Source organism: Mastigoproctus giganteus, chromosome 3, assembly GCF_048544385.1.
Source record: "Mastigoproctus giganteus isolate SK-2022 chromosome 3, ASM4854438v1, whole genome shotgun sequence".
Classification (NCBI taxonomy): domain Eukaryota; kingdom Metazoa; phylum Arthropoda; class Arachnida; order Uropygi; family Thelyphonidae; genus Mastigoproctus; species Mastigoproctus giganteus.
The window spans coordinates 228,983,429-228,997,236 of NC_143577.1; the positions used below are offsets into that span (position 1 = coordinate 228,983,429).

The 13,808-nt window shown below is 37.5% G+C and overlaps 1 protein-coding gene across 1 annotated transcript in view; it reads right to left on the reverse strand.

The window, feature by feature from the left end:
• Gdi (GDP dissociation inhibitor) overlaps positions 1–13,808 on the reverse strand; it is a 143,500-nt gene that overhangs the window by 56,645 nt on the left and 73,047 nt on the right. The window contains exon 3 of the mRNA XM_090369680.1: positions 5,867–6,001. Within this exon, the coding sequence (XP_090225806.1) occupies positions 5,867–6,001 (135 nt within the window). The remainder of the gene's footprint in view (positions 1–5,866; positions 6,002–13,808) is intronic.

Consider the following 13,808-nt stretch of genomic DNA (forward strand, 5'->3'; position numbering starts at 1 on the left):
TATCTTTCTTTATTCACAGTGACGCCTTGAGGAACAAATTTGCACAAGAGAGATTTACCACCTGGCCTATCTTGTCAATTTTTTTTTTTTTTTTTTGGTTACAGTGAATGAGACTGCATATGGGTAGCAGTTAATGCAAAAGTAACATATCAACTGTGGTACTACACCCAGGGTAGTAAAAAATGAAAAAGACCTGGGGGGGGGGGATAATTATGCAGTCAGATATGAAGTTCTATAAGCAATGCAGACGGGCTGCCAGGAAAGCTCATGGAGTCAATAATGTACAGGAATTTTGCTAGCAGGGATAAAGAGGTGATTATCCCATTGTATAAGGCAATGGTCAGGCCACACCTTGAGTACTGTATATAGGTCTGGAGGCTTCATTTTAGGAAGAATATGGAGCTTCTGGAACGAGTACAGAGAAGGGCAACAAGATTGGCAAGGGGAAAAAAGGGGTGCTCTTAACAAGGAACGCTTCAGTTCTGCAAATTGCAGCATCTGGAGACTAGGCACCTGCAAGGTGATCTGACTGAGGTGTTAAGGCTTTGAATGGACTGAGCAAACTCAATGCTGATGGGATTCTTCCTCTTGCTCAGACTACACACAAGGCGTTACAAATTCAAACCGAGGAAGAACTGTTACAGAATAGATGTGCAGCAGTTTGCCATTAGCCAACAGGTGGTTGGTTGCTGGAACAAACTTCCATCTATTGTTGCAAAAGTTCATGATTAAATAAATTTAGAGAAGAACCAGACAAACCACTGGAGGGAATGAATAGGTGAAATGGGAAGCACATCCCCTCTCTCTCTCTCTCTCTCTCTCTCTCTCTCTCTCTCTCTCTCTCTCTCTCTCTCTCTCTCTCTCTCTGTGTGTGTGTGTGTGTGTGTGTGTGTGTTGACTGATGCTGTATAAGCTTGCTTTCTTGCATCATTTGCCATTGCCAATACTAACTTATTGATTATTCATGGTTTGTTTGTGGATCATACAGGAAACAAAAAGTTGCAGTCAAGCAGTGGACTCTAGGAAAAGTTAATTGTTACCAGATGCAGTTGAGATTGTCACAAATTGCTATCTGACCGTTGTATTAATTGTTGGTAAGAATCAGAGGCACTGCATGCTGACTAACTGTAAACATGGTCAAATCATTGAAAATATAATGGCTTCTGTGTGAAACGTTTAAAGCTCCTGCAAGTTTGTCAAGGTTCTAGTGCAAGTGGTTCTATTTCAATTTTTTCAGACATTAGAGCAATTAAAGGTCTTTTCAGCAGGGTCACCATCTGCAAAACTTGCTCCTTTCTTTAAATCTACAATGTCATTCAAACACAGTATAAGAAGTCAACCTCTCACATCATTTCCAATGTTTCAGAAATATATTTCCTTAAGTGGTGGCAAAATTTGATGTGTGTATGATGTTCTGAACTTTATTTTTCACACCCACATACTGTGATAAAATTAATGCACTTCAAATGCACACAGCAATGAAATGTACTGATTAACAAACTTCTACATGTAGATACATGTAAAAACTTACAACTTGACTATAGCAATACAAACTAAATTAAGCTAACACAGCTAACAAACTAAATGAATATTTTGCATCGACATTCACACATGAGGAGTTATTCAGCGAGGGGAATGCCAGAGGTGTATTCAACTCTAGCAGTAAGCTACAGAATCTTGAAATAACTGGGAGTAAAGTGGAGGAGAAATTGTTGAAGATAAACACAAGAAAGGCACCCGGGGTGGATGGGATCTATCCAGTTATATTAAAGGAGGCAGCAAAGGAAGTAAGCAAACCCTTAGCCATAATTATGAGAGCTTCCTTGGACTCAGGGGAGGTACCCGTAGACTGGAAATGTGCAAATGTGACCCCAATTCACAAAGGAGGATCAAAGGCTGACACAAGTAATTATAGACCTGTGAGCTTAACTTCTGTTCCAGGAAAATTAATGGAGGCACTGGTTAAAGAAGCACTGCAGGATCGTTTAGACAAGACTTCAGTTATAGCTCGGACACAGCATGGTTTTGTTAAGGGGAAGTCTTGCCTGACCAATTTGATTGGATACTATGATGCAGTCACAAAAGAACTGGATGCAGGGAATAACTTTGATATTATATACTTGGATCTTAGAAAGGCTTTTGATACTGTTGCACATGGAAGACTGCTGCACAAATTGGAGCAGTGTGACATTGGAGGCAAATTGCTGCTATGGATAAAGGGGTGGTTGAGGGGGAGAAGACAGAGTGGTAATCAATGGGCACTGCTCATCGTGGACCAATGTTATTAGTGGAGTCCCTCAGGGCTCAGTGTTGGGTCCATTATTATTTTCTGTATTTATAAATGATATTGATGATAGTATATCAAGCTTAATGTCCAAGTTTGCAGACGATAGAAAGGTTGGCAGGGTTGTCAAGGACACTACTGACACTATGCTGCTGCAACAGGATCTGGAAAGGTTGAGCAGATGGGCTGAGAGGTGGCAAATGAAGTTGAACATTGACAAATGTAAAGTACTACACATGGGAAATAGCAACCCCAGAGCAACGTATCAACTCTATGGTACTACACTGACAGTGGTAGAGAATGAAAGGGACTTGGGGGTGGTTGTGCAGGCAGATATGAAGTTCTCTGAGCAGTGCAGACGGGCTGCAAGAGTAGCTCATGGAGTATTGTCAATGATATACAGGAATTTTTCCAGCAGAGATAAGGAGGTGATTATTCCCTTGTATAAGGCAATGGCCAGGCCACACCTAGAGTACTGTATACAGGTCTGGAGGCCTCATTTCAAGAAGGATGTAGAGCTGATGGAACGAGTACAGAGAAGGGCAACAAGATTAGTGAATGGAACAAAGGGGTGCTCTTAAGAAGAAACACTTAAGTTTTGCAAATTACAGTGTCTGGAGACTAGGCACCAGCGAGGTGATCTGATAGAGGTGTATAAAGCCTTGAATGGTTTGAGCATGCTCAATGCTGATGGGATTCTTCCTCTAGCTCAGAATAATCACCTGAGAGGGCATAAATTCAAATTGAGGAAAGACAGATGTAGGATAGACGTGCGGAAATTTGCCTTTAGCCAGCGGGTGGTTGGTTGGTGGAACAGACTTCCATCCCTTGTCGTGGAGGTTGATAGCCTAAATAAGTTTAAGGCTCAGCTGGACAGGTATTTTGAACGAACGGAGGGGTGAAGTAGAAGTGGTTTTTTTTTTTTTTTTTTTTTTTTTGGCTGATGCTGCATAAGCTTGCTTTCTTGCATCAAATGCCTCTACTAATGCTAATGCTAATGTGCTGTGCTTACTGGCTGTACAGGAAGATAATTATATTACCAATGTTTCTCTGCAGTCCAGGAAATTTGACTGTACTACATATAAACATCATTTTCTTTATTCTCAAGGAGAGCAGGGATGTTTGATTTTATTATTAAACAAAGGTATTTTTAGTAAGCAAACAACAGTAGCGATTTCTGTGCCACAGACACTCAGTGCTTCTACAAGTCTTACAGCATCTAAAGATATAGGAAAGCAAAAATATGGGACACAAACAAATGTTGGGTGGAGGGGAAGGGGGGGGGGAAATTTACCCCAAAAGACAATACTTTACTGTATTGATCAAAATTAATATTGCACTGCAGTAGTCACAACTAACAACTATTTGTTAGCAGTAGGATTTATGGCCAGGCCGTGCCTTAAGTGCTGACATATTGCACACTCAATGTCCCAGGCATCTGCATAACCACATCACAAAGAGTGCAGCAGCTTATGATGAAGTTCCCATCAAGTGTTGAGTACAGATAAAAGTATGACACGAAGTAGTTATTGATTTCTTATGTTTTGAAGAGACAACATCCATCCAGTCACTGAAATTGTAAAGGCTGAAGTCCATAGCACTGAATAAGAGTTGATTTGTAATGGGACAGAGCTTAAGACTGAAAGGAGTTTAGACAAACAAATTAACAGTAGACAGACAGTATTCAAGCAGTTGTCACCAAGAGAAAATTCATAACTGAAGTTAATTTTTGAGGCTTTAGACCAAATTTCTGGTAAAGTGGAAATATTCTCAAAACAATACAAATTTTAAATGAAGCAGTTCCATCAAGAGGGCTGTTATGAATGGTATCAACTGTTACAATGTCATTCTTACTGAAAAGTTTTTAAGGACATAAAAGAACTCATACTCTGCACCTTCAGAAAACAATGTTTGTCTTCATCAATGGAGGAAGGAGAGACTGAACTTAGATTGTCATAAATGGATTCTTTTTTTATCTCTTTCAGTAACTCCAAATCTTTTTCTTCTCTCTGATGCCACACATGGAACTTAAAGTGTGGTGGACAATGCAAACTCCTCTGTGACTTCATGTGACATCTGTCATTACCACTGCTACATAGTGCACTGTCTTATTTATATGGGGGAAAAAGCCTGGCACTACAGTATTCAGTCAACTGGAATTCTATGTAAAGAGTAGGCTGGAGTACCCAACAGATCAAATGGGAATAGTTGTTGAAGCCAGAGTAGAAAGGACAAGTATCTCAGGCATGGCCACCCTCACAGTTACATCTGATATATTCATCAGTGTGTGTTGTTTCTTGTATCAAGAGAGAATCTAGCATTGACTAACTGCCAGCCAGAGCTCCCCATGCAGGCCATGCATACATTGCTAAAAAACAAGGAGTGAGAGGAGAATCCAACAAGCTGTCCACTGAAGCAGACATGTCACGGTGGGATGTAAAGCCACTATGTGGCGATATTTTTTCCTGATTAAAAAAAAAAAAAAAAAAAAAAATTTACAGTACCCCACTTCAACCTAGAATTTAAATTGAAACTGTCCCCTTTCTATGAAGTTCAGGCTGATTTTTCTACAGGTACTGAATATACTGTGTAAGAAAGAATGTGCCTACAGTGCAGGCACCTGAGGAGAGCTATTTGAGGATGACTAGAAACAAGCTGCCTGGTTCAATTAAATTATTTCCAACTGCACCATTACTAATGGACATGTGCAAATGTGGCATACTTAAAACAAAGCTCTCAAATCCCAGTAGACAAAGGGGATCATAGAGGCAGACAAGGGAAACAAATGGTCCGGGGCATATTTGAATGAAAGTCTCTGGGCATGCTGGTATCTATCAATCAGTGCCTAACTAGAGACTCATAAAGGTTCATTTCTGACCATGTGCTCCTGTTCATGTTTACTATCTTCCTGGGAAAGCAAGGCATTTTTCAACAAGAGAATGCTTTATGTCATAGATCTGTAACAATGTTTGACTGGTTTAACAAGCATTCTGAAGAGTTCTTCAGGCCAAACTTACCCGATTTCATCCTAACTGAACATATGTGGGATGTTACAGGACAGGCCATTTTGCAGCTCCAGTACCATTGAACATCCAGAATATGTGGAATCAGTGTGATCAGCTTGGGTTACCACATCTATGGACAGCTTCCAGTGCCTAACAAAGTCTATGCCATAACATATCCAAACTGTGTTGTATATAAAGGTGGCAACAATATACTTTTATTTTTTTAATTTAATGTATTATAAAAAATATATAATTTCAATTTTTTAAATTTTTTTTCATGAAAGTAACTGAGGCATCAGATTCTGTAAATTCTGTATATTCTATGGGTCAATTTGCCTGTTTTATCATAAGAAAATCCAGGTTTTTGTGTGTGGGGAAGTTGTGAATTCCTCTCAAATCCCACTGCTCTTTGCTTTGATTATTTTGTGCTGCATTTTAAACAGGTATTGTAAATAAACATCTAAAAACTTCAGTGTTAGCATTTTTCACATAAAATAAGCAAGATAAATTTGAAGAAATTAAAAACTACATCAGATTTCACTCTTTATTATAACAAGCACACATTAAATAAACATACTTGATGCTAAGGCCTCCTTTTCATCAGCAGGAACCTTGTAGATCTTGCCTCCCTTGTACACATAACTGCCTTCAACTGACTTGAATTCCAAATACCTAGTGACTCCTGTATGAATCAGTAACTTGACCAACTGACCTATATATAAATTAGCAATATAGTACACTGCAGAACATATAAGAACACTTAGAAATTCAGAATTAATGTAATGCCTTATTCTGGTGTGAAATGTCAGTCAAGGATCTGTATAGTAACTGTCTTTGTAATAATAGTAGTTGGGGTGGGGAGGAAGAGGGAGCAGGACACTTAAAAACCTCAACATGTTTAACTAGAAGTCTTTACAACAGTAATTAATTCTAATATAAACCCATACAGTAGAACCCGGATAAGAAGTTTTACGAGGGACTCTAGGTTTAGAACTTCTTACGTGGGACAACTCCTTGGAAGGAAGGAAGGAAGGAAGGAAGAAAAACGACCTAAGGGTATGAAATATTAACTACACAAATAAAAATGAAAAGATACACATATAAGTTAAAGATCATTTAAGTACTACTTCATAGGAGATCAATATTTTACTCCACCTATGGGAAACATTTACAATGACAATTTCTAATTGCTTAATGTTCTGTTCATTAAACTCATTACCAAATACTCACACCCTTCTAGCCAATAGCTGTCCCTGGGGTGTCTCCTCAACAGAGAAATAAATTGATAATAATAATTAACAAGTTGGAAGTGAGCTACTTTGGAGTTTCAATATGCCTTAAAAAGTTACAATTACAATAAAACAGAGCAACAATCCACTAAGTAATTCAGAACTGTTCAAAAAAAGCAGAACTTAACGGCAAATACTTCACTGTGCTTCACGTGGTCGACGCTATCCAATTATGGATATTGATGAAAACAATTACAATATGTCACTTCCATTATATCAAAATGTTTATACTAAAAAGGTTTTAGCACTGAAAAACTCAAGACTATGGAAAATTCACTAATTGAACAAGGCATCATTTTTGTGATATTGGCGCCGACAGGATATTTTGCAAGGTGGTGCATGCGGGAATAAATTTTTTGTTCACCAAATTTTTGAATACATGCAATATTTTAATTAAGTTAAGTCTGGCTGATTTATGTGTACAGCCAAACCAACATTTCTTGATCGGTGAATCTGTATCGTTTCAGATACAATTTGTATCTGAAAGAATACAAATTGTGAAATCTGAAAGAAAGAATTTGTATCGTTTCAATAAATTAATGAAAATATTAAAAATTGTGTATTACTTTGAAATCCAAAGGTGTTGCGCTTGCACCACCATGTTGTAAATACCTTCAAAAGTTGCCCTGATATTGAACTACCTAAAATAAGCAACACTTTGTCAGTGGATTCTCGGCAAATACCACCCCTGGGTGGTGGTATCCGCTGAGAATAAGTAACATTAGTCTTCTCCATTGGTGAAACGTTGCTTATTGGAAGTAGTGCAATATTAGGGTAACTTGTGAAGGCATTCACGATATGAGATATATCAAAAACAATGCCATTTCACCTACTTCGGTGATTTACTACGAACTAAAATGATGCTTGGCACTAAGTTGTTTGATTACCAAAATGTTTATATTGTTTAATATAAAAATAAAGAATTCTTATATTAAAAAAAAAAAAAAAAACATTAAGTGGGAAAACGTCATTATAATAATACACTGTATCACAAGCTTTTTATGCAGGGAAAATTTTTTACCCGGGAAACTTCTTACGTGGGAAAATAATACATTACAATATATATAGAGGTGAAATTGGGACTTTAAAAACCAAACCTAGTACAGAGGGGAACTTCTTATGCGGGAAAATCTTATCCGGGTTCTACTGTATTTGTATATCCAAACAATATCTCATTACAATAGATATTCTCATTATTTTTATCACATCTCTCATTCCTAAATAACAATAGTCACTGTTCTTTGGCATTTTTTCTTCTCATATACCTGTCTACATTTTTCTTAGTTCCCTTAACTGTGAATTTCCCACTGTTTCATGTAGTTACAGTGTCCATCAATTACAACTGCTTTTAGTGTTAGTAGTGGAAAATGATGCAAGATTATACAGCATCAACCAAAAAACTTCTCACATCACCTATCAATTCCTCTAATAATTTTTCTATTTCTTCCTTAAATTTATCCAAGCCACACACTTCCACAAAACCAGATGTAGATTTGTTCCAACAATCGACTAGTCAGACATTTCTGCTGACGAGGCTACTTGTGTGTGCAACTTTTTTTCAGGAACCACTAAGTAACTTTCTTCATTGCTTAAAAAATTTTTTTTTTTTTTTTTTTTTGTAACTTTTGACTTAAAATTAATAGTGAAGTAATTATTTGTGATTCTCTGATTAAGATGGTACATTTGTTCTTTGCAACTGCTTAAAAACCACAGCCCACTTCTGCCATTATTGTTATAGGTATAGATTATACTTGGAGATTTCTACATAGTTTTGTAGCAGTGTAATCAGTATCAGAAGAGGCCTATAAACTATAACTTACAGACAAAAATGTGTTTTTTTTTTTTTTTTTTTTTTTTTTTAAACTTTACTCTATCACATAACTAGTAGTGTAGTGCAAATTAGTGGAATTGTAGGGTTTTAATTGTGGTAAATAAGTAGCTTGTAGGTTCTAATTATTATTTTTTTTTGTTTTAGTTGAAGAAATTTCAAGTAAGGCTATAACTAATAATAAAGCTCCACGAACATAAGGTTATAGCGCAATACAAAACAAACTTGATAGCTTAATACATATTATTGCATTTAGGTATCTATAAATTTAATGTATTATTCATAAGTTAATTTGAATTTAAAGAGAAAACCATGCCTCACACTAGAGCAGCAAAGCAAAAAGGGCTCAAAGTAATAAAGTGATGGAGAATACTGTGGCTTGGGGAGAACTGGTGGGGGTAATTCTCCTATGAATCATAGCCTAATTAAATAAGGCTACTTCTGCATATTTGTGGACCTATCTGGAATGGGACATGACACAACCAAGTGGGATATCTTTGTGTCTTCAATGCAAAGAGTATGAGGAAATTACACACGAACTCAGCATTCTGATGGGCATTTACAAGAGCTTCAAGAATAGGGCGGATGCCTCAAAGGAATTAAAACAGATGCCCCATCAAGATCTCAACACCACAGCCCTTTCTTGTGCATCAGACAACAGTGGTAAACCCAAACAGAATGAATTAGTCCCGAAGAAGATAGCTATTGTCAGTGACTTTATCAGGAAACCAGAAAATATATTGTGGAAAAGAGGTAGGCAGAAATTTTGTTGTTGTTGTTATTTGGTTTTTAGGAGCATTAGCAACTAAGGCCATATTGCTCCGGGGATATGCGGTGGTCATTCCCTGACCTTTCCGCATCCTCCGTATTTGGTGGTCACGGGCTCGAACCCCGGTCTAATCAAGAAGCGTGTGCTACGCACTGCTGCTCCTGCCCACCTGGCTACGGAGGCGCCTGTAGGCAGAAAAGGACCAGGGTATGTCTACAAGGGGGAAAGTAGATGACATTATAGAGCAGATATCATCTTTAAGGGCACGAAAGGTGGTGCTGTATACATGAGCACTAATGATATTAAGAGTAAGATCTAAGGACTTACTTAGCAAGTACAGGGCAATGTTGAGAAAAAAAATTACAAGTTAGAATTAAAACTGAAAGAGTCTACAATCCTGCCCAGACATGATAGGAGGGAGATGAGCCTTGCCAATCAATCCTGTTAGCAAGCACAGATTGCTAACAGGAGACTATTTTTACAGGAATGGGACAGACATATATAGATGGGGTGCAAAAATATTTGCTGATACTATCAAGACACTGTTAGGTAGGTCAGAAAACTGGTAACTTGGAGGATATACAGACTAACAGATAAACTAGAGCTGCAGGCACAGGTGAAAGTGATTCTTCAGCTGCATTTATTGGAACATGCAATGATCTGGAAAGCAAGATATCAGCGATTTCAAGCCCTGCTGTGGATGGATCATCATGGTACATGTAAATAAATGGGCTGTGTTATAGTAACTAAGAGTAAGAAGAGGTATATGTATATACAGTCAGTCCTCATATAACACGTGTTTACACTAAACGAATTCGCTTATGCATGATTCGCCTTTGCGTTTACAAGAAATGGCAGTCGAACACAGAATCACCCCAACTGAACACAACACAATAGTAATGAAGAGAAGATTCTGAAAAAGTATTTTGTTTTTTATAACAGTGAAGGGGAAACACATTTCACCATAATAACGTAAAAACCCACACAATTCCAGCTATCGGTATTATTGCAAATTCAATTAGATCGAGTTTACTACCTGTTTGTAACAGATTCCACAAGCAGAAACGCAACTGGAAATTTGTTTTTGTTTTATGGTAGTAACCCTCAGAAATGTGCTTTAGTAAAATGTGGGCTAGCGAAGTGCTAATGGTGTCTCTCTGCCTTTATGATGTTGTTTATTCAGTTGCTACATGCATGCAGCTTTGTGTGTATCAAGCATGCCTCCTCATTTTGTAATTGTGCTTTATTCCCTAAAAATGAGTAAAATACTTAAGTGTGAAAAGGAAGCATCCTGGTGAAGACACTACAGGTTCAGAGAGAAAAAGAAAAGCAATATCGATAGACAGAGGTGGACTGGGTCAAACATTCTTACCTGTAAAAATTTGTGGCAGCCTCATACTAGCATTTATGGCCAAGATCACACTTCTGGCCTCCAGCCCACCATGGTTTTCCCGGTAAGGCCAGTCCACCTCTGTTAGAGAAAAATTATGAAATTGTGAAACACTTTGAGCGAAATGAAAGAACATGATATTGCACGTGCTACAGACCTAAATGAGGCAACACCGAGAATTAGAAAGAATGCAGAGGGAGAAAAAAAAAAAAAAAAAAAAAACTTTCATAGCAGGAACAACTCAAAGTGTAATAAAATCCATTAGATCAAGACACAAAGAATCGGAAGAGATAGAACGGCTGTCATTTGTTTGGATAGAAAATCAAACAAAGAACAAGTTTGCTTACGATAGAAGCAAAAGCATTAGCAATATTTTATTACGTAATGGTCATAATAAAATACGTAAGTATTTTATTACAATTATTTGTGTTTGGTAATGATTTGGTTACAAATGTGTGTTCAACCTTGGGTTGAACACACACATTTGTAACACACCTAACCCTATTTTCCCCATAGGGCCTGTTATTTATATTGCACGAGGGTTTATAGGAACACAACTATCATGCTATACGAGGACTAACTGTACTTGCATGTACACTAATGCTAGGAGTATAGTAAATAAATTTGATGAATTCAAAGTATTCATTAAGTCATCAAATGCAAATATTATTGGAATATCAGAGACTTTGTGTTAGTCAGACATAAGGGATGAGAATTTGAGTACAAGGGGTTGTGTACAAAAGGACAGATAGCCAGGAGGAGTGGAGGGTTATGCTCTCAGTAAAGAAGCACATTAAACCTACGGCAGTACTTCCAGTTGACACGGGTGGCCAGTGCAACATTGGGTCAGTTTGGTGTGACATAAGCACTGGAAAAACAAAACAGCAATTAGGAGTTTGTTACATGCCTAATGACTATTGTAACAAACTATACAAGAAAGAGTGGGGCAGTAAATCATAATGTCTTATAATGGGAGAATTTTAACTTTTCAGATATTGTTGAGATACACACTAGCAATGCTTTTGTGAATTTACTGGAAGACTGTTTTCTACAGAAGCATGTTAGAAAAGTAACAAGGGAAAGCAATACCCATGATCTGATTATCAGCAGCAATTGTTCATGCATTAAGAACAATTGCTGCTGATAATCAGATCAGCAGCAATTGTTCATGCATTAAGAACTTGCAGATAAAAGACCATCTGGTGGCAGTGATCACAGTGTGCTTATGTGGAATTTACTTAGATTAAGGGAACTGTTAAGGGTAAGAGTTTTTGTTTAGGCGACTTCAGCAGTCTGACACTTTTTTAAAATTATATGTGGTGGTACCATCTGATCATGTTACCAACAGCAAATTCTAAATGGGAACCATTCAGAGAAGTAGTCATAGAAGCTACTAGGTTTTTCATACCAACTAAATAATGATACATAATGTTAATGAAAATACTGTTCTAGGCTTAGATCTAAATGGGTGTCGGATGAATTGATGAGACTTGTGGCAGAAAAGAAAAATGCAAGGGATGTATATAAATTATCAGGCAATACAGAAGCCTACACTACGTATAAACTGGTGTGAAATCAAGTCACAAAGGAGATTAAGTGAGCTAAGGCAGATTACAAGAGGTCTCTGGAAAAGAATGTCAAGAAAAGTAGCAGATGAGTTATATTAACAATAGAATGAAAGTGTTGGATCACAATGGTCCTCGATGGTTTAACTGTTGATGATCCTGCTCAGGCTGCTGACGAACTGAATGTATTTTGTATCTACATTTATGCATGAGGAGCTTTTTTAAGAAGGGGAATAACAGAAATCATCAAAATCTAACAGGGAGCTAAACTATTTTGTGACAAATGAGAGGAAAGTGGAAGAGAAAATGCCAGGTTTCAAGGCTTCAAAAGACAGAGTCACGCTCTTGCTTGGGGCTAATGCAGTGGGGAGATTACAGATTAAAACCACTGCTTGTGTACCATTCTGGAAATCCTAGTGCATTTAAAGGCATCGATAAAGCCACCCTACCCGTGCATTTCCGATCGAACCAGAGAGAATAGATAACAATATCTCTTCGAGGATTGGTTTAAATGCTGCTTCATTCCAGAGATTGAAAAATATTGTAAAAACAATGACATTCCTTTCAAGATTTTGCTTCTATTAGATAATGCTCCTGGATGTCCTATGCATCTAGATGATTCCAATTCTAATGCGAGAGTCATACTTCTACCGCCAAACAAGGCTTCACTCATCCAACCTATGGATCAGGGTGTTATTTCGAATTTAAAAGCATAACATTTCCTCAGGCATTGTCTGCAGTAGACTATGAGAAAAATTTTACGTTAAGAGTTTTGGAAATCTTACAATATTTACCATGCCATCTTAAGCATTAATAAGGCCTGGGTGAAAATTACTAAAAGTTGTTTAAATGGTGCATGGAAGAAAATATGCCCATGGCACATAAAAGGGTTCGAAGGATTTGAAAAAGATGGATCATATGAAGAGGTTACAGATAATATTGTAAAGGTTGCAGAGCTACTTCCGTTGGAGGTTGATGCCAAAGATGTGGAGGAGTTAACAGAGGAAGAAAAGAAGGAATTATCTAACGAAGAATTTACTGACTTGCAGGCAGCAATAGTGAAAGAAGAAAATGCTGACAAAGCACAAGATGAACCAAATGAGGAGCCGAGACGCTTCATCACAAGAGAGATGGCAATGGCATTTCGTGAAATTGCATCGACAATGGCAAGGTTTGAGATGGATCCTGACAGCAAAAAATACTTATAAGTTAACATGGAGGTGAACGATATGCTTGCTTGCTACAAAGAAATCTACGTTGAAAAGAAAAAAGCCACTGTCCAGTCATCCATTAATATGTTCTTTCGCAAGGTTGTGCGGCCGACCGCTTCTAAATCTCCACAGCCCTCAACCTCCGCAGCAGCATACTTATCAACTGAAGACGTTGATTCTGGCAGCAATAATCAAGAGGTAAAACTTACTGATGTTATGCCTGTCTCCCTCTTTTTTTGCAATTTTATAAATTTGAAATTTTTTTAAATTGCATGCTTTTGTAATTTTTCCTGTGCACGAGATAAAAAATTGAATAAATATAACAAATAATTCTATTTACATATTTGTCAAACTTTTTTTTGATTCAATCAATTCAGCGAGCACAGTTGCGAGTGCTGCACAAGCATGGGGGAAATTCCGACTTATGTAGAGTTCTACAGAACGCAACATGGGGGAAATTCCGACTT